General features: G+C 42.1%; 1 protein-coding gene across 1 annotated transcript in view; it reads left to right on the top strand.

Moving 5' to 3' along the window:
* itgb5 (integrin, beta 5) overlaps positions 1 to 20107 on the top strand; it is a 187282-nt gene extending 167175 nt beyond the window's left edge. The window contains exons 11-15 of the mRNA XM_078552351.1: positions 3702 to 3924; positions 9896 to 9996; positions 12276 to 12395; positions 15180 to 15346; positions 18786 to 20107. Coding sequence (XP_078408477.1) covers positions 3702 to 3924; positions 9896 to 9996; positions 12276 to 12395; positions 15180 to 15346; positions 18786 to 18881 — 707 coding nt within the window. The 3' untranslated portion in view covers positions 18882 to 20107. The remainder of the gene's footprint in view (positions 1 to 3701; positions 3925 to 9895; positions 9997 to 12275; positions 12396 to 15179; positions 15347 to 18785) is intronic.
* The last annotated feature ends 1984 nt before the right edge of the window (positions 20108 to 22091 follow it).

The following is a 22091-nucleotide window of genomic DNA, read 5'->3' as shown; positions in this document are numbered from 1 at the left end:
GCTGCCAACGTGCATCAGTGGTGAAGGGAGTGAATGTTTAAGGTGGTGGATGGGGTGCCAATCAAGAGGGCTGTGCTGTCCCGGGTAGTGTTGAGCTTCTTGACTGTTGTTGAAGCTACACTCATCCAAGTAATTGGAGGGTATTTTATCCCAAACATCCCTGACTTACACCTTGTGGATATTGGACAGGCTTTGAGAAGTCAGGAGGTGAGATACCTACTGCAGAATTCCCAACCTCTGAAGTGCTCTTGTAGTCACAGTATCTATGTGGTTGGTCCAGTTAAATGTCTGGTCAGTGATAATCTCCACCAGCCACAGTGTCCCCACCCTATCTGTCAAAATGGCCACAGATATTCCTTCCTACAATGGTCTGATTTGGAACCGTTAGGCAAAGTTTTCCAAGAGCAGGGTACCACAGATGCTGGAAACCTGAAATAAAAAGCAGAGAATGCTGGAAATGCTCAGCAGCTCAGACAACATGTGAGAAAAGAGAAACAGAGTTACTGGGTTGAATTTTCATAGGATCAGGGAGAGTTCATGGAGGGATGAAAGTGGTGACCAGAACGATATTCTGGAACTCCCCACCCCATTCCCAGGGTTTCCAGTTTTCAGAAGTGTCTTATAAGGGTGCAGGCTGGTTCAGGTCACAAGCCCACAACCTGCACTCTCAGCCTGGCGACTCTTTTGTGGGGATAGGCATGCCCTCTAGTCCTCCAAAGTTTTCATGGAGTCAGGCCAGCCTTTCAAAGAATTGTCATTCACGGCACCTCAGAGGTGCCATGAGCCATAGTCTGCTTAAGAGAACCTTTTGAAAGGTAAGTTCAAAAGGTCCTCCTCATGCCCCCCATGCCAAAGTATACCCCCCACCTATCCCCTATGGTCTCTCTTGCCTCCCATGCCAATGTATACCCCTCACAAACCCCCTATGTCCCCACATGCCCCTATGCTAAGCTACAGCACTTCCATGCCCATTCACCCACTATACCATATCCTGTATAGAACCAATGAACCCTATAGTGATAATATGGTGTGTAAAAAAAAAAGCTTTAAAAAAGTTATTCATTGATAACTTTCCACTTCCTTAAAAAAAAAACTTTTTTTACTACAGGCCAATAAAAATGGCAATCACCTAGACCCTTTAAAGTATCAATAGCTGAAACTGAAAGCACTTGAAATCTCTTTATCTAGTGTAAGTAAACATTGTGCAATTGACAGAAGAGATCAGAGAGCCAGAGCTGTCAATCAAGCAATGTTTTCCCTGGGGCTCAGGTGTATGAGGATACTAATGGATTTCTGGGTTGTCAGCCAAGAATGCATAATGAGGCCAGGGAAAATCTTGCATGAGGGGCCATAGATGGTGGGTGGGGGCATACCTTGGCATGTGGGACATGAGGGACCATAGAGGGTGCGTGACCGGCATACATTGGCATGCTGGGCATGAGGGGCCATGGGGGTCAGTGGGGGGCATACCTTGGAAATGGGGCATGAGGGGCCATAAGGGGTGGGTGAGAATTCATGAGATGGTATGGGACAAGGGGAGCATGTGGCCGGGTGAGGGCTAGAGTGCCTTTTTTTCATTATAACTGGATTGAACTTCTACAATATCGAGATGAGCCTTTGAAACAACCTGCCTCAGCACCTGGCAGCCCCCATGGCTGACTCTGAATTCTCCTGGGTTGGCTGGCCCAGCTGCAGCCCACACCCAACCTCACACAATGAAAAATGCATCTTTCTTGCCACTTTCTCCCATGGTGGGTGGGCTGAGCCAGGAATTTTTCTGACTCCCGCTACCCCCGTTGAGGATATCCAGCCCATTGTTTCAGGTCAGTGACTGTTCTGACAAAAGGTTATCGACCTGAAATTTTAACCCTGTTTCTCTCTCCACAGATGTGGACTGACCTGGCTGAATTTTCCATTTTGGTGGTATGCATGGTATCTGCAGCCATGGGCTGATTCCAGGCAGATTTTCAAGGCTGGTGGTTATTTAACAAATTGCGGTGGACATCCTGTGGGATTCCCACCTGTGCAGCCATGCCTGTCTCTTGGGGTAGAGGTGGGAAATTGTTGCTGCTAGCTTAACAAACCTGTAGTGGCAGAACATGACTGGGTGCATCCAAAGCAACTGAAAACCAAATCAAGTTTCAGGTAAAATGTTTAAGATTTCAGTTTTGGGAGTGTAATTGGTCACCCCAAGATCAATGACACTCACTTTGACATGGTATTGTTTTCTTGAGGAACACGCCTGTAATTCTAGTATCTACAATTTAGCAGATGTTGAGTTTAGAGAGGCATATTTTAGATAAAGGTCTACATTTGGAACTGAGTGAACAGCTGTCTTGTCAGCTGTGGTAGCACAATCTGAGTCACAAGATTCTGGGTTCATGTCCCATTCAAGGGCTTGATCACAAAAAACAGGTCTGACACCCCAGTGCAGTATAGAGGGAACATTTCACTATCAGAGGTGCCATCTTTCAGATGAGATGTTAAATCGAGGCCCCATCTGCCTACTCGGGTGGGTGTAAAATATCCCATGTCATTATTTCAAAGAAGATCAGGGGAATTATCCCGTGTCCTGAGCAATATTTATCCCTCAATCAACATAAAAAGCTTAAGATTATCTGGTCATTATTACCTTACTGTTTATGGGTGTTCGCGGAGTGCAAATTGGCTGCTGCGTTTCCTGCATTACAATAGTGACTACACTTCAAAAATGTACTTCATTGGCTGTAAAGCACTTTCAGATGTCTACTGGTCATGAAAAGCACTAAATAAGTGCAAGGCTGTCTTCCTTCCTTCCCTCCCTCACTCATTTTCAGTGGAATTACCAAAATAAGTGTGCAATAGAAAATCTCACAAGTCTGATTGCATCGAAAATCCTTCAAAATACTTAACCTTCCAAATTTGAGTCATTCGAAACCCATTCTGAAAAGCAGCACTCCACAAATCACACAAATCTGAACTTCATTGAGTATCATCCACTTTTATTTGAATGTGAATTTGATTTTCATTGGCTCAGCTCAAAAAAATGATAATTAACGTGTTAATGGGAGAAACAGAATAGGATGGCTGGAGCCATCTGACTGTAAGTTTATCAAAGGAACCTAGCAGACCTTTCAAGCTATTTGAATGTCTTTCTCTGCCATGTTAATTTCGTGCAAATTGCTTCTGATATAAATGTTACCTTCTCGTATTCCAGAATCCACCCAAGGCTGATTACAGTGTCAGTGACAGAAGATATGGTAGCATGCAATGTGCAATGCCACTGGCAGTAGCCTTTTATATTTTCCAGCAGCTGCATAGAGTCTAGCAGAATGTGCAAAATCACCTGATGAGGGGTGTTGGGAGTCATTAGTGATGCCTTGTTTGTAATACCCTGGTGCTGCTGAAATAGGAGCTGATGCCAGTGACAGTGCCATTGTATAAACACAGCGACTGTTAAAATTTGGATGATGGTCTCAGAGAAATATAAGAATATACATATTTGGATGTGAATTCATCATAAGTCTCCTTCAGTTAAGTAAGTTTCCTCTCAGCTTCTTTCAAGAATAGCTTTGAACATCTGCATACCCATTGCCCAGTGAATACTTGTGTTGCCAAGAAGTTGTCACAGGTTTCAAATGTTTCTTTTAATACTTATTCTTTCTTACAGAGTAATTATTAACTGGTATCGAATATTTCATTCTGCCTTCTTCTGTTCTCAGGGCACGGAGAGTGTCACTGCGGTGAATGCAAGTGTCATGCCAGCTGGATTGGGGACAACTGCAACTGTTCAACAGAAATGAACTCATGTCTCTCAGATGATGGGCAAATTTGCAGCGGCAGAGGAAGCTGTGCATGTGGCCAGTGTTCATGCACTGAACCTGGAGCGTTTGGGGATACCTGTGAGAAGTGTCCGACCTGCCCTGATGCCTGTGGCATGAAAAGGTAGAGATCAGACCCGTTCAGTCTGTTTAGCCAAGTGTACAAGTTCTTCATATGTGCTCTAGTTAAAGGAACGTTGGATTTGAACACTTTTATCAAATAGAATGGCCCTACTATATACTGACAAATTCAAATTAGGCAAGTATTATTTATGCTTTTTGCTTCACAATTTCTGTTACATTTTGATAGTGCAAAATTTTTTCAGCTTAACTCAATTAAAGAAAAAATCCATAAATAGTAATATCGAATTCTGCTGTGGACCCCCAGATGACCTAGTGGGGAGATGGGTGGGAATTGGCACGGGTGAAACCGGAAAATTTGGAGAACAGCCAAAAGTCCATTGACTTTGGTTGGGACCAGCAAATCCTGCCCATGGTGTTATGTAATACTGAACTATCCAGATCAGTAGGTCTAGCTTTGAACCACAGTTTGTGCTTAAGTTGCTGACCTCAGTGGGGCAGCAGTGAGAGGGTGGTGGGGGGTTGGGGAGAGTGCTACAACACCTTTGTAAGCAAGCTAGAATGAAGTCAACCAGCTGATCCTCACTACAGGTTATGTCTAAAATTGTTACAGGATCATGCTTTGCTATGTTGCTCTTCCTAACTGAATATCTCCAAACTCACAATCAAGGTCAGACATAAAGAAAAGCAATTTGGGCAAAGTACTGAAGGGATGTGGGAAGCAATGAAAGTGTACTTCCGATTTTTAAGTTATTCACTAATTTTTTTTTCTTTTATTCATTCATGGGATGTGGGCATTGCTGGTTAGGCCAGCCTTTATTGTCATCCCTAATTGCCCTTGAGAAGGTGGTGGTGGGCTGCAGTCCATGTGGTGTAGGTACACCCACAGTGCTGTTAGGGAGAGGGTTCCAGGATCTTGACCCAGTGACTGAAGAAATGGCGATACATTTCCAACTCAGAATGGGAGTGGCTTGGAAGGGAATTCCAGGTGGTGGTGTTCCCACATGTCTGCTGTCATTGTCCTTCTGGATGGTATCAGTCATAAGTTTGGAAGGAGCCTTGGTGAGTTCCTGCAGTGCATCTTGTAGATAGTACACACCGTGTGTTGGTGGTGGAGGGAGTGAATGTTTATGGATGAGGTGCCATTCAAGTGGGCTGCTTTGTCCTGGATGGCGTCAAGCTTCTTGAGTGTTGTTGAGGCTGCACTCATCCAGAAAAGTGGAGAGTATTCCATCAGACTCCTGACTTGGGCCGTGTAGATGGTCTTTGGGGAGTCAGAAGGTGAGTTACGCACCACAAGATTCCTAGCCTCTGATCTGCTCTTGTAGCCACCGTATTTATATGGCTAGTCCAGTTCAGTTTCTGGTCAATAGTAACCCCCAGGGTGTTGTTAGTGGGGGATTCAGTAATGGTAATGCCATTGACTGTCATGGGGCGATGGTTAGGTTCTCTCTTGTAGGAATTGGGCATTGCCTGGCATTTGTGTGGCACGAATATTACTTGCCACTTATCAGTCCAAGCCTGGATATTGTCCAGATCTTGCTGCATTTGGACATGGGCTGCTTCAGTACCTAACAAGTCGTGAATGGTGCTGAACATTGTGCAATCACCAGCAAACAATTCCACTTCTGATCTTATGATGGAAGGAGGGCCATTGATGAAGCAGCTGAAGGTGGTTGGGCCTAGGACACTACCCTGAGGAACTCCTGCAGTGATGTGCTGGAACTGAGATGATTGACCTCCAACAACCACAGCCACCTTCCTTGGTGCTAGGTATGGCTCCAATTGGTGGAGACTTTTCCCCCTGATTCCCAATGATTCCAGTTTTGCTAGGGCTCCTTGATGCCACACTCAGTCAAATGCTGCCTTGATATCAAGCATAGTCACTCTCACCTCACCTCAGGATTCCAGCTCTTTTCTCCATGTTTGAACCAAGGTTCTAATGAGGTCAGGAGCTGAGTGACCCTGGCAGACCCCAAACTGAGTGCCAGTGGGCAGGTTATTGATATGCAAATGCCATTTGATTGCACTGTTGATGACCCCTTCCATCACTTCACTGATGATGGAGAGTAGACTGATGTGGGCGGTAGTGGCCCGATTGGATTTGTCCGGCATTTTGTGTACAGGACATAGTTGGGCCATTTTCCACATTGCCTGGTATTTGCCAGTGTTGTAGCTGTACTGGAGCAGCTTATCTAGGGGCGTGGCAAGCTCTGGAGCATGTTTTTGGCACTATTGCTGGAATATTGCCAGGGCCCATAGCCTTTGCAATATCCAGTGCCTTTACCCATTTGTTGATATCACACAGAGTGAATTGAATTGGCTGAAGACTGGTATCTGTGATGCTGGGGCCCTCAGGGGGAGGCCAAGATGGATCATCCACTTGGCACTTCTGGCTGAACATTGTTGCAAATGCTTCAGCCTTATCTTTTGCACTGATGTGATGGGCTCTCTCATCATTGAGGATGGGATATTTGTGGAGCCTCCTCCTCCATTGTACATAGGAACATAAATAGGGACAGGAGTAGGCCATTTGGCCCTCAAGCCTGCTCTGCCATTCAATAAGATCATGGCTGATCTTCTTGTGTTTTGATTTTCACATTCCCATCTAACCCCGATAACCTTTGATTCCCACGCCTAACAAGAATCTATCTACCTCTGCCTTAAAAATAATCAATAACTGTGCCTCCACCACCACCTGAGGCATAGAATTCCAAAGTCACACAACCCTCTGAGTGAAAAAAATTTTTCCTCATCTCTGTCCTAAAAGGGCGACCCCTAATTTTGAAACTGTGCTGCCTAGTTCTGGGCTCATCCATAAGAGGAAACATCTTTTCGACATCCACCTTGTCAAGGCCGTTCAAGATCTTGTATACTTCAATCAAATCACCCCTCACTCTTCTAAACTCCAGTGGAAACAAGCCCAGTCTGTCCAATCTTTCCTCGTAAGACAACCCACTCATTCCAGGCAACAATCTAGTAAACCTCCTTTGAACCACCTCCAATGCATTTACCTCCTTCCTTAAATAAGGCAACCAAAATTGCACACAGTATTCAAGGTGCAGTCTTACCAATGCCCTATATAACTGAAGCATAACATCCTTACTTTTATGTTCAGTCCCTCTCATAATGGTCGTATCAGACAGCATTTACGAATGCTGAGTTTCAACAGTTTATCAGCCTCAATGGTATTACTCATGTAAAATCTTCAACATACCACTCTTCTTCGAATGGACTGGCCAAGCGAGCAGTTCAAACATTCAAAAATGGTACAAAGAAATTAACTGAAGATTCCATAGCGACCAAGTTAGCACTTTTTCTTTGTCACACTTGTGGAATTGTTGATGAACTGCCGTCTCAGAACAAGATTGAGCTTAGTAACGCCAAATTTAGGGGGGAAGGTGGAAAGGGGTCACAGGGAAATCAGAAAATTGTACATGATTGGCATAGTCATGACAAAAAGTTTACCGTGGGAGAGACGGTATATGTGAAAAATTTTGGTGAAGGACCTAAGTGGTTATCAGGTGAAATAAGTGCAGTCACTGGACCTCTTTCTTACCACATGAAAGTAGAAGACCGAATCGTACGGAGGCATATAAATCATATAAGGAGGAGAGAAACAAAGTCTTAGGAAATGATTCGTCCAGTGTTCACGACTGCATCAACATCTCTTGTTGAAAGAATTCAACTGAGTATAGATGTGTTTGAAGGATCAGCTTTACCCGCAAGAGTTGAGGAAACAGATTTGCAGGTGCCCATCGAAGAACCTGCTGTTCGGACAACATCAGAAAAGCAGGTTCCTGACAAAACATCTGAAGCTGTAGAGCTGAGACTTTCTACACACATAAGGAAACCCCCAGAAAGACTGAATTTGTAAATCACTTATCTGTGTAAATAATTTGATATTTTGAGAAAAATTGTAATTGTAACTGTAAAATATATTTCTGAGTAAAGGGGGAGGAATGTGGTAATCTGATGTGTAGTATACCTTGAAGATGAATGTTATAATAGAAGATCACATGATCTTATTATCCAATGACAGAGTAGTGCGAGCTACCTTAGTAGTCTGTAGGCAGTAATTAGTAGTCTAGAATAAGAGTCTGTAATGTAGAGACAGGGTTTTAGTTGTAAGCACACAAGTGTAGCTGCTGAGCTGCTTTGTAAGTAAATAGAATATGTTCTACATAAGAACTGTCTACTGATCTGCTATGTCTATGGTACCAACTTGGTCATCCAAAAACAAGTGTGCAACCTGGATCCATTAGTCCAATTAAACTAGTGAGCAAGGATCCAACAGTTTGAATAACTAATTCCTTGAAAGTGTGAGAGCAAACAAGTAAAGGCATAGTTACAGTATTGCAGCTTTGAGTGACCCATTACTAAAAGTCATAGAGAGAATGTATTTATCCTGCTAATACAACTGATGGAAAACTATCATCAAGAGCAGAAACTTTAAATTTGGGTCTATTTTCCCTGGAGCAGAGAATCCTAAGTGTATTTATCCTGCTCCAGTGTTCTTCCTGCACAATTAGAAGCCAAACTTGTGAATCAGGCTGACTGTAGGGAGTGGTGGTGTGTGTGTCAGCTTCACCTCTGACTTCTGAGCGGTCCAAATCGCTTCCACTAGGTTCTAGACCTTGGACTTATTTGGGGGTTGTGACAAAGTGCCGCCGACAACTGGTTTTGGTGCAAGAAAAAAAAGACTGTGTTTATTGAAGTCACAAATGAACTTATAACATTAGGATTACACTGAGATTATACAGACGAACAAAGTACACCTAGTTAAGAACGGGGAACTCACGGCATATCGTGGGAAAATCATGCTACTAATCCCCTTACTCTTGTCCCACCCCGAAAACCTAACTAAATTGAACTAGGAGAGGTCAGGGATAATGCTCACCAACCAGGGTTCCTTGACAGTTCGAAATCCAGCCAGGTAAGCCGGTTGCAGTTTTGGGGTAGGCTCTTTGTGTCCTCTGGGGCCAGCCGTCCCCACGTGGCCTTGGTCTGTGGAATCTGCGAAGGTTCTTCAGTTGGGTGGAGGGCGCAGTTGTGGATGGTCGATCTTCGTGGAGGGCTGCATTTGCGGCCTTGTTGTCTTTGGTTGAGTCTGCCACCCTGTGCCCCTCTCCGTGATGTTGCCTGTGGGCCTGCAAACCTCCGGATCTCCTCCCTGCTTGGCTCAGCTCCCTGCTTAAACTCAGCTTCAACCGCTCTCAACTGCTCACTGCCCTGTGTCAGCTTTCAAAACTGCTCACCCTTCTGTGTCCCTGCCCAAAGCTGCTCACTTCAGATCTGCTGGCCCAGGTATACTGTTTTTTTTTAATTTCTTATCTCAATCCAAATCAAGGTTAGTTCTTGGTTTGATTTTGGTGGGCTTCCCCAGGTGATTGTTGTCTCGTTTTTAATGGGCTTGCATGATGTTTATCATTGTCTTCCTGCCCCCGTAACTAGTCTTAAACTGAAAGCCATTGTATGTGTGGAGTATTGATGGGTTTGCATAATTGCAATGATTGTGGTCTTCCTGCCCCCATAGTTAGTAGCGATTATTTATGCAAGATTTTGATGGGCTTTAGTTTCGTGTTGATTATTTTAAAGGAAGAATGCATATTCTGTCTCCTCTCGTTGTCTAGTTTCAAGTAAAAGTCCAAAAGTCATATCCTTGTTGATGATATGAAAAATGTGGGAATTTTGAAAACCCTTCATGACTTCTAGGCGGGGAACCTGTCAAAGAGGAAAGAGGCATTCTGTAAAGTACAAAAATTCAGCCTACACATCATTCTGTTATTATCCAAGTCTTTGCTGTCTCTAATCTGTTTGATCTGTCTTCTGACCCCATTATAAAATGTCTGGGCTTAAAGTCTAACATCTACAGAAATTGCTCTTGTCTTCATTTTGAATGTTTGCGTAGAATACAGTACTTCATAAAGATATATCTGACTGCAGAGTGCCCTCCTTTATTTTTCATGTTGTGAAAATCAGAAAGAATAATTCTATGTCACTATTTGTTACAGGGAGTGTATTGATTGCAGACTGTTTAACTCAGGAAGACTGGCTGACAATCAGACCTGTCAAAAACTCTGCAAGGATGAGATCCTGACAGTGGACATCCTCAGTAAGTAAATCCTTTACTTACTCTTTTTTTGTAAAAAAAAGCAACATGTAATTACTCTAATTACTTATAATGAGTATTGCTGAAAAAAGAGATATGCTGTTGAAACTTTTCGTCTTGCACCCATCAGGACAGATGCAAGAATGCTATATTTCAAAGGGAACAACAATTTATACTGCTTGAGATATGGGCGGTGGTATGTTGGCAAGTGGACTCTGACTGGTCAAGGTGTTGACATAGAGAATGCACCAGGGAACCGTTATCCTCCAATTTTATGTTTAAGTTCAGAAAAAGGCAAGTTGACTCTGGCCGATGCATTGCCATGGGGAATGCACCAGGGAACTGTTGCCCCCCATGCATCGGGTCCCAGCCGCCAATTTTAAAAGGCTCCCGAGTCATCATGACTTGGTGAAAATCCATGCCCTTAAATGGCTTCTTAAGGGCTTCATCCCACCACCACTGGTATTCAGCTAGCAGCAAGCAAGGCATTCACTTGGGGTTTGTCTGCAACCTTCTAGGGATGTCCCTCATTAAAAGGCACTCTGTGCCTGTTGAGGGACCAGGAATTGGGAAGGGGGTCCCCATGGGAAGCTACACCCCTACCCTTACTGTCAATCCCTTACCCCCCTCCCCACCCCCCTCCCCCCACCTCTCCCAACTCCCTCCCTGGGAATCTCATCTCACCCCACTTACCTATTCTGGAGGATCCATCCCCGAACCTCTGGGTAGGCCATAGTTCAATACCGGCAATGACCACTAATGATCACTGCTCCCAGTGACGTGGCCAGCCCTATAAAGCTGCCAGCCTCTGATTGGCTAGCATCTCTCAGAGGTGGTACTTCTGCCCTGTTGTGGCCTTAGTTCACTGGGAAACCTGACACTGTCCAGTTAAGTGCCTGATCACCTCAGAATAGTGTCAGGCTTCTCGTGGAAAGACAACGCATGGCTCCCACTGGCTCTCCAACCAGTGGGTGGGACCCATGTCATCGCCACAAAATTAAGCCCATTGTTTCTGATTTTATTCTAAAAGTACAGGATCCCTTTGCATTACAAAGTAAACTTCAGAGAACAGATAATGTAACTGTGCAACAGATGAAAGGGCAAAGATAGAGATGCCAGTGCATTTTATAAGCATAAAGTGCAATGAAAGATTCTGGAACCCATAACTGATTCATTTAGTTAACATTCTATTATTTCACAAACTTCTTTCAGTGATTAATTAGAAAACCAAAAACTCTTCATACACAACTCCTTCATTGGGCTCAGGTTCACTCTCTTTTATTCTGCAAGGACAACAGCTGCATGATGAATATAAATGTTATTGTTTTACCCTAATTCTGGATTTGTCATATTATATACCCCATATAGTTCACCCATGAACCTGAATCATACATGCACACAAAGTAATTAATTGGACCTAGCCACCAACTAACGGCCTTAAATCCCGATTTCCAACTACTGGCAGAAAGCCATTGCCGCTGTGTCAGCATAAGTACTGTTTGATTTATGGCCAGTGTTACATTTTCTGAACGGTAGTAAGTCACACAGAATTACTGACAAGTTTAGCATAGTGCTGTTTATCATTAAAGAGATCATAAGAATGCACATCAAAATGACTGAATTATTGTAGTGATTGTAATAAAAGTTAAAACCTCAGTGTCCTATCTCCAATGATCAACCAATGATTTTTGCACTTTGGCTTAGCCATTGATAATTAGACTTAGCCATCGATAATTAGACTATGCTAATACAATTCAAATGCACTTCTTAAATGGCATGCAATTAATAGAAAATGATTAAAACACAAGTTTTTGCATTTAGAAATTGAAACTATGCCTTGAATGGGCCAAATCTGCATTTTAAACAAAACATTTTTTGTAGGAAGCCACTTAATTTGGTTGAAATGGTTTAACTTAGAGTGGTGTGTCTAGAAAAATTATGGCATTTCTGTGAAGGCAGATTTTGTTTTTGCATGCTACTCCATGCAATTTCAAAATTGTATTTTGAAAGCCTAATGAATTGCAGATGTTTGCATAGAAAGTCTGTTTCATGCAAACTTGACAAAACTGCAAAGTTGCACGAAAACTGAAATAGCACCAACAATATATAGAAACTAGTAAAAAGAACATTTTTCTTATTAAGTATAATTAGATAGCTGATGCCCTTTGGCTCTGCGCTTCACAGAAAACAATGGGGCTTTTAGCCTGTCCCATTTTGTTGGAGTTGTAGAATTGGAGCTGGCTCCTACTACTGGCCTAAAGATTGTTCCCATCTTTTTCTAGAAACAGATGATCAGGATGCAGTCCTGTGCTTATACAAAACTGAAAATGACTGTGTCATGAGGTTTACTTATTCAGAACATGTCAGTGGAAAATCTGTCCTTACTGCTCTGAAGGAACCAGGTTAGTGTGCTTTCTGCTTATTATTAATTCTCTCTCTCTCCCATACAGCCTCGATCTCATTTCCTCTCACTCATTCATGCATACTTATGTTCTCTCTCACTCTCTGTTGCACAACACAGACCCAACATGCACCTGGTCAATCTTGTCTGCCTCACAGTCTCTCATGCTATTTTGTTATAATGAGCTTGCTGCTAAATAAGAAAATAAGCAAGGCAGGAAGGTTTTTCATATGTGATATATATTGTGTGTGTATACATATAATAAAAACTGAAAAGTAAAGGAAGATGTAAATTCATAGTACATCACTACATATTCTCTTTACTCAGCTGATTGAGCTTTTACACAGGCAGTAGTGAATCAATGTCTTTTGTTATTCAGCTATATTTGCAACTCACAAGATTATGGCACTAGGGCAATGGCATTCCTCAATTTGTCGTCAATGTTTTCAGCTCTATCAAATGACTCACTGTATTGCCTAATGACTCATTAGGCTGGATTTTATGTCCCTTCCTGCTATGTTTGAAGGTGGGGAGACTTGTAAAATGCAGCACGTGGCCTTCCCACTCACCCCAGACCTGTTTGTTTTTTTAAGGGACAGGAGGGGAGGCATCAGGCAGCCTGCCCACCCTTGGGCCTATTGTGGCCCTTAAGCAGCCAATTATTGGCCACTTAAGCACCTCCTTCTGCCTCGGCTGTTATTTTACCCATGGCAGGAGGAGGCCCATGCCAGGTGGCAGCTTTTACTGCACAGACTGGTGTTGGACAAGACAGGGAAGGGGAGAGTCCTCTTTGGGGGTCCCTCCTGCCCATCAGAGGCATCCACCCTCAAGGTCATATCACCGCTTTAACCCTCCCGCCCCCCAACCCCAGCCTCTAAAACCCGCTCTTCCATCTTCCATAGCTGGAGCCTGCCAGTTAGGCCCTGCCAATGCTCCAGACCTAAGTCTGGCTCCATAACCTCCTCTTGCTCGGGGATTGCCTGTAGTCCCAGCAGTGACCACTGCTCAAACCTGACACTGCTGGGACCTGCAGCACTCTAAGGTGGGACTTCCTCCCCAGATGGAGACGGAAGTCTCACCCTGAGCCAGTTGACACACGCCCAGTGTAAAATGGCTGCAGGGTAGCTGGATTTTTAGTGGGCGGGCTCCCAGCCGACTTTTTAGTCAGGGGAGGAGGGTTAGTGGTAGGGAATATGGTTCCCTGTTAAATCCAGCTCCTTGTCTCCCATTGCTGCTGCTCCCCTGGAAACAGCTTCTGAGAGTTGCAGAATTAAGCATATTTGGTGCATGACTGATCTCATCACCCACCTGTATCAAATCAACCATGATTGCACCTCTGTCTTCATGGTACAAATCATCCCACTACTCTAGAATCATTCTGGAAGGTAAGGACAATCCATGATTCATTTTCTTCATGATAAATCATCTCCAAAAAACCCTTTCCCAGCCCTTTCTATCTTCACCTGCAACACAAAATATGAATAGTTCTTTATCTCCAACGTTGAAGCGATTCACCCATCAATCTCCACCACCTCCTCCTCTTTTGCACCACCCCACCTTCTATCTGACCTCTCTATAATCCTTCATTCGCCTTACTTTGACCACTCTTTAATTACTTTTTTAATCCCCTTTCCACATTATCCCCAATGATTCAGCCACCTTTTAATCCAGCAGCTGATCCCTTAGTCAATCTTCTTAGTTCATGTGCTTGCCAACATTCCTCCCCTTGCAATGGCACTATCCCTCCGCCCTTTAACAATTGCAGTTAGCACCTTCCATCATTTCCCATCCTCTCCAATTGCTACCCCATCTCTCTAACTGGCTTTCCTACTCTTGTCATCAATACCAAGTTCCATTTTTGCCTTCCATTCAAATCTGTTTGAATTCCTCCAGTCCTGTTTCCAAAGCATGTTGATCACCCTGGTCAAATTCATCATTGATATCCTCTGTGATTACCTTATCCTTCCTTGCCTTCCTCGATATCTCCATGGTGTCTCACACCATTGGACTGCCCTCGTGGGGTTCTCACTCACATCTTTCAAATTCAGCAGGAATATATTCAGCAATAGCTTCCTGTCTTATTTATAAAAAATCACTTTGGAGATTTAACCTCTTTGGCTTCCTCCCTTTCGTTGTCTACGTTCTCCCCTCATTGATGTCACCTTTAGGCAAATGGTTCCCCTTCCAAACTAATGCTGACAATACCTAATTCAATCACTCTCATTACTTCCCTAGAGCCCATAGCAATCACTGTTCTCTCAGACTACCTCTCTGATATTAACATGTGGATGAGCTAGGATTTTATATAATTGAATATTAGAAAGACTGAAGCCATAGCTTTTGGTCCATGTTAAAAACTGTTCTTTGCCACTGACTCCATCCTTCTCCCTTGCTACCTTCTGAGGCCTAATGAGGCGGTACATAGTCTTGTTTGATGGTGAGCTGAGGTTCAAACCCCATACCTGTCCATTATCAAAAATAATTTCACTTTTGAAGCCCATTTCTTCAAGCAATCCCTCCTCACCTTTCTTAATTCCCTCACAAAGAATCAGTATCAACACCTGTGAAGCACCTTTCGAGATTTAGCTATGTTAAAGATGCTAAATAGGACCAAGTTGTAGTTTTTCCAAATATTTCTTAGTGGCAATAATGCATTGCAGAGAAGTGTTCCAAACATAAAACTGAGTGATTATTGCGTGGTACTAGAGTTTGAATTCTGCATTTGCAGAATGAGCTAGACCTATTCATTCATCCTTTTATTTACTGAATTGTTCTCGTTTTACAGAATGTGCGAGTGAAACCGACCCAGTAACTGTATTGTTAGCAGTGGTTGGTAGTATTTTGGCAGTGGGCATTGCCTTGCTTGCCATTTGGAAATTGATTGTCACTATCCACGATAGGCGAGAATTCGCCAGATTTCAAAATGAAAGATCCAGAGCCCGATACGAGATGGTAAGATTTTTGTTGAGCTATATTTAATTTCTACAGAATTGCTACAGAAATTATTGAGCCAATAATAATACATTGGAAGGCACCCAATGACTTTCAAACACAGAGGCTTGAGCTCTACAATACTTCTGCAGTACTTGCAAGCTTAGAATTCATTGTTGTCATTTTCTTGTTCCATCTCATCAGGTTTACTTTCAATTTCCTCAGTTGAGATCTTACTTCACTGAAAATCAGACAATGGGAATTTTCCCCAAAGAAGAAAAGTCTGATTAAAATATTAAGATAGTTGCAGATTTAGACATAGTAAAACCAAGTGATGGGCACAAGACATATGTTGATAAAGGTGGCTATTTTTCCCATCTTAGCTAATTTACCTGGATACAACACTTACATACTTCTCAAAATCTTTCTCCTACCCTCAATCCAGAAGTCTTTCAAGTATTAATCACTCTTTGCATGAGAAAGTTCTTACTGGCATTATCCTTTAATCATACTTATTTGTTCCAGAGTCCTGGTGTACCTGGGAGTTTTGTTGTGGATTAACTTTATCTGTGACATTTAATAAACTGTGTGCTTCTACAACATCCCCTCTTGGCTGTTTCCATTCATTGCCGGATAGCTTCTCTGCTCTCTGTTACATTTCAATCTTTTATACTAGAGATATGCCTTCTGGTTCTTCACTTTACCTCCTCCATGGTGCTAATATTTCTTTTGCCTCTCAAACAGAAATAAGGGGAAGGGCAGCTGCTCAGACAAAAGTTGGGAAGAGGTTTTCACTGGGTTTGGTGCTGGGACAACTGTTGTTCACAACTTACATGAACTATGTGAACTCTGCAGTCAAAAGTACATTTTCAAAATTTGTAGGAAAAAACAAACTGGGGATGAAATTAATGCAAAGGAAGAATGTGACAACATACAAGAAGACGTTATTGATCTTGGCAAATTAATTTCGATATAGATGTGTGAGGTGTTGCATTTTGGCAGGGAGAATAAGGAGGCCAAGCACTGCTTGAATGATAAGTTTTAAATGAAGTAGAAGAGCAAAGGAGATCAAGAAATACAGGACATAAATCACTAAAAGCAGCAGCGCAGGTTGTCCAGCAGTCCCTTCTCTCCTATGGGTGCTCAATTTCCTATCACTCTCCCACCTTCCATCCTTCTCAATTAGTTGGGGGTGACTAAGAAAGGGTTTCCTTTGGGATGAGGGTTTGTGGACAAGCTCATAATCACAGCCAGGCTGCCACCTGTCTGGTCCCTGTTACACCCTGTTCCTCTATGTGAGTACTTATTGGAAAGGGTATGATCTCCTCAAGGAGAATTATTTCACAAAGGCTTTCGTAGATGGCCTCAATTTTAAGCACCTGTACCCACTGGTCAAAAGTGAGTTGCTTAAGCCATTCAAATTCCAGGTACGTTTGGTCAGGCTGTTTCCTGAGGGGACGGAATTTCTGATGGTACACCTCAGGCACTAACTGGTACGCACTTAAAATAGTCCTTTTTTGCTGCCTCGTAACTTGTTGCACTTTCCTCAGGCAAGAGGGAGTAAACCTCATGAGCTTTTCCTGTCAGCTTTCTCTGCAACAGCAAAGACCAGTGTTGGGCTGGCCACTTTAACTGCTGTGTTAACCTTTAGAAAGAGATAAAGAAGGTGTCCACCTTGTCTTCATCAAATTTAGGGATTAAATGGGCAAATCTGAATACCTCAACCCCTAAGTATGAGTAAGGGGTGGTTCTATTACCAGGGGTGTCTTCAACGGGCACAGTGGGATCTTTCCTTCTCACCTTGAGCTGTTTTATTTTTAACTCCCTTTCCTTTTCTCTTTCCTGGAATTCTCCTTCCTCCTTCCTGCCTCTCTCCCTCTTTTTCCCATTTCTGCCTCTCTTTCTCTTTCCTCAAATTCCTGTTCCAATTTCCGCTGCTCCAAACTTAATTTTTCTGCCAATAATTTATCTGTTCCAGTGTCCTCAACTTCCACCTCTAGATGTTTTGCCACCCATTTTAAAATTTCAGTTTTTCTGGCTTTCGGGCGGAACTCCACCTCCACCTAGCTGCACCTTTTAGTTCTTCCAAGGACAGTGCCCTTAACTTCTTGCCAGTTTTCTCATCCTGTTCTATGAAAGAATTAACATCGAATGTGGACATTTTAGCACTATAATATTACAGACCCAAGAAAACCTTTTGCAGTTTTTAAATTGCTTTTGAAAGAACAATTTACTTACCCCACTCCAATACGAGTTTCGATGGATTATAGGAAATGTCTGTCTCTTCACACTCCCATGAGGCTGATTTGTTTGTTTCTCACCTTCACCTTGAAATGTGGCCTTGCATTTTTAAGCAGTTCGCTCTGTCTCAGTTCAAATTGGAAAATTTACAGTCAGTTGAAAGTTGAAAAATCATATTTTCAAAAATAAAAGGTCATAGCTTTGTGAAAACATGTATAGAACCTTGGTTTGGTCACGCACATAGTACTGTGCACAGTTCTGGTCTCCATGCTGTAAAAAAGACATGGAGTCATTAGAGCCAATGCAAAAAAGATTCATAAGGGTGATATCAGACTGAGGGGTTATAACCATCATAAAAAATAGTACAGATTTAGGGCTCTTTTCCCTGGAAAAGAGGGGTAATCTGACAGAGGTCCTTAAGTTAATAAAAGGGTTCGATAGGGTAAATGTAGAGATTATATATTCATTTGTTTGGCATGGTGGGGGACCAAACTAAAGGCCAAAAATATAAGATAGTCACTCATAAATCCTATATGAAATTCAGAAGAAACTTCTTTTCCCAAAGAGTGGTAAGGATATGGAACATTTTACCACAAGAAGTGTTTGAGGCAAATGATGCACTTAAGGGAAGCAAAATTAGCACTTGTGAGAGAAAGGAGTAGAAGGGTATATTGATTGGGTTAGATGAAAAGGGTGCAGGAAGCTCATGTTAATAAGTTAAATGCCAAATCTAATATTGCCCAAATTGTTTTCTGTATCACATTTAGCTATTTCTACGTCAAACATAGTTTACTTGTGTATAGTTCAGTCTGCATTACAATCTGCCCACTGATTTGTCCAAATGTTGACTTTTATGAGAGAGACTGGGCCTAAACCTCGATTTCTGCACAAAGCTGGCATCAGGAGGCTAGTGCCATCTTCAGCATGCACTTCAGTGAGCTATAAGTGCCGAGAACTTGAATGGGCCGGTAGCAAGCCAGAGTGTTTTTGTGAATCTGGGAGGAGCTCCACTGGACCCATAAAATTAAACACTTCCTTGGCCTTAGAATTATTGGCTGATTGACAATCAGACACCTGGCAGTTGAAAGCCAACCACACTAAATGCAATCACACAAGTGCTATTTTGTTTGGTCGTACAGTGGTTTTGGTGAAAAAAACTGAATTGAATTCAACTTTACTAAGCTCTCATTATTAATCCTCACTTTGTCTTTACTTTCAGGCAACCAACCCACTGTACAGACAACCCATAACCACTCATACTGTGGAAATCCTTTCAATGATGCATAACAAATCTTACAATGGTATAGTTGACTGAACTAGAAGTAGAACTGCAGTGGTAACTGTGCCATCAATTAGCACCTGACTGGGATTGCATTACTGAATCTGGCAACTGGAAACTCTGACTTTCTTCATCAGGCAGACAAGACTGAAATTATTGAATGCTGCTGAAGCAAAACTTGGTACTAGGCATCTGTCTGATTTAGAGAAAACACCTTAGAAGTGTGTGCTTTGGGCTATTGACTATTGTTCTTGGAGAAGAAAATATTTCATTAGGCTTATTGTTTAGTTTTGGGATGATGGAGATTCAAATTGCAACCTTTTTCAGGGCATGTAACTTCTACAAAAAAAAACATGTTTTGGTTTGATACAAAGTTATAATGCTTGGGATTTTTAATTTTTTTTAATGGTGAAATTGGTTACATTAATCCCATGATAAATGTTTTTAGCATAACAAAACTATTGAATAATTAATGCTAGCATGATACCCCTGAATTGAGCAGAAATAGGCATTTTTAGCATACCAATATCTACTTCCGCAGAAATATAACCATATAGGTAACATAAAATTGATTGTAGAGATACTGGGGTAGTTTTTCACTGTTTCCACCAGCAGAAAACAGTGCAGTAACACTCTAAAATTGCAGTGGATCACTTACTGCCTCGTTACTATTTCCAATCTGGTTAATGCCAAGTTCCGACAGATGGATCATCTGCCTGATTCAAGCAGTAGACCTTTTTGCTTGCAAGGATCCGATGCTGTACCCCATTGCCATTTTAGGACAGTACTGGGTGAAGTGTGTGGTTTGTAGATTCCACCCAGTATCACCTGGCGGTTCACCCTGGGCTGCCCCAGGGCGTTCATTTTTTTGCTTGCAGCCTGCTGGCGCTGTGCTAACAAAGCCCAACCCTCAAAAACTGCTGGGTGTCTTGTGAGGGCCACTGGGCAGCCAGCGGCCCTATCCTACCCATAGTCATAATCTACCCCATTGTGCTATGGCTGTACTTTCTTAATTGGCTATACTAGGCTATTGATGCTATCACTATATAATTTTATACTAGTTAAAGAGCTCGTAGATTTTTATTCATTACAACCTTGATGATAACATTTTCTGTGAGTTTTGTGAAAGATTGCTAATTGTGTCAACATTCTGGTATTAATGTCAGAGTTATGTTGTTTGGTTCCTGTACACATGAGAAACAGCATGGATAGCACTGTGCTATTAAAGTGCCCTGGAAGAGGTTACATAATGCTGACATGAACTGCCTTGTGCTTTTTGAAACATTTTTATAGCCCAGTTATGCAGCATCTTGTATTTACAAAAACATTTTAGCATAGAGAATTGCACTTTCAAAAAATATTACAGTTAATCAACTGGACATCACTAATACAATGTGGAGGTCCAAATTTCTTATTGATATTACAATCCTACAATCTCTTCTTATACAAATGTACCTTCTATAACCTGATGCTATTCATTGGTTGAGACAACTCATGTTAGTGTGGTCCAAATAACACAGTAGTTTGACCATTGATGTGGCATGAATCAATAAGTTTATTTTTAAGGAATGTGAAAAGTTGTAAAGGAAAAGCAGCAATCATCATTTACCAGGCTGAACTAAAGAAGCCCGAGAAAGCAGTTGATGCCTTAAGCTAACCTTTTATCCCATGAGAACTGTGGTAATTGTTAAATATAACCAGTTTTATATATTATTTGGCAGGGTATTTGGTTCAAGTTGATTTTGAGGTACTACATCCTCTCTGACTCACAATCATTTACTACACAACTGCAGTGAATTTGTGGCACACAACCTGAAAAGGCCATTTCAATTTGAAGCATGACACAAAATTGAAAGCTCAATGCCCCATCTAATCTAAATAAATGTTAAATCGACATGTAAGCCTATAGTTAGCATTTTGTGAACACACAAAAATTGGAACTTCTGTTTTAAAAAAATCATATGGATCCTAGATTTTATGTATAGGAGTGTGAAGGTAATTTTTTTGTATTATTGCACATGGTGAAGTATCTCAATACCTCAAAATTGGGCCATAACTTCTGAGCTCCAGCTCCAAGGCAATGTATCTGGGGGGGTACCCTAAAGATAAATTGGTGAACCCCACCTCCCCCCCACCCCGCCTCAGAAGTTCCCAGGTAAGGATTGCATGGGAATTGCCCAGGAATTTCAAACTTCCAATGGGCAATCACCCTACACTGGGAACCATCGGAAATTGTGATTTAAATTGCAAACTTTGGATGGTTGACAACAATAGCTGCCCAGATAAAGTTAGAAAAATTAAAAGCACTTCTAGCTTTTGGGTAACTATAGCATCGACCTAATATGACTCCCCGCGGCCCCCTACTTACCCACTTACCTTCTACACTCACCTTCCCGCTGACACTTAAACTTGGCTGGACCTTTAAACTTACATGGTTTATGGCAGCTAGTGTAAAAAAGGGGGCATGGCTTATTTACCTGCAACTGAGTTGCCCTCAACTGTAGGCCCCAGGAGCTCACTGCACCACACATATGTCACCCGACCTGAGTCGGAAGGTTGGGCAAGATAGAATTGCCTGGATTTCCAGGTAAGTAATTTCGAGCGGAGTGGCAATCTGTCTCAATTACCACCCCATCGGAAGTTACTGCCTATTTTCTGATATATATTATCTGACATGTTTAGGTAGTGGCATGGACATGGAAAATCTACTTCATAGAATTCAAAAACTAAAAGCTAATGCTAAATCTACACAAATCCTTGGTTAGGCAGCAGTTAGAATGCTCAAATGTCAAATTTTGGACACTGTACTTTAGGAAGGGTGTCAATTCAATGAAAAGAATAAAAAAGATTTATTGAGATAGTACCTAGGATGAGATATTACTCACCCCGATGGATGAAGAATCCATGAACACTTCCATAAAGGAAGTGAGTGAATGTGAAAAGTTTTGAAGGATATTGAGAAACAGTAGGGAACATGGGACTATGTCAATAGCTCCTTCAGAGAGCGATCACAAGTGTAATGGACCACATGGCCTCTTTCTGTGTTGTAAAATTATGATTTTAAATCATTCTCCCTCTTTTACCTTCTCTCAGATTGTGCTTTTCATTACCACAATTGGTTCCCTGCAAAGTTCTAGAAACACTCGTCACATGTGTATCATTTAACACATTGTTTCCCAAGTATCCTTTTTTCCTTGGCATTTATTAAAATTTGAGTGTCTGAAATGTTTTAAAAGACTATAACAT

Source organism: Cetorhinus maximus, chromosome 11, assembly GCF_964194155.1.
Source record: "Cetorhinus maximus chromosome 11, sCetMax3.hap1.1, whole genome shotgun sequence".
NCBI classification, from domain to species: Eukaryota; Metazoa; Chordata; class Chondrichthyes; order Lamniformes; family Cetorhinidae; genus Cetorhinus; species Cetorhinus maximus.
This window is presented reverse-complemented; position numbering and strand designations above follow the sequence as displayed.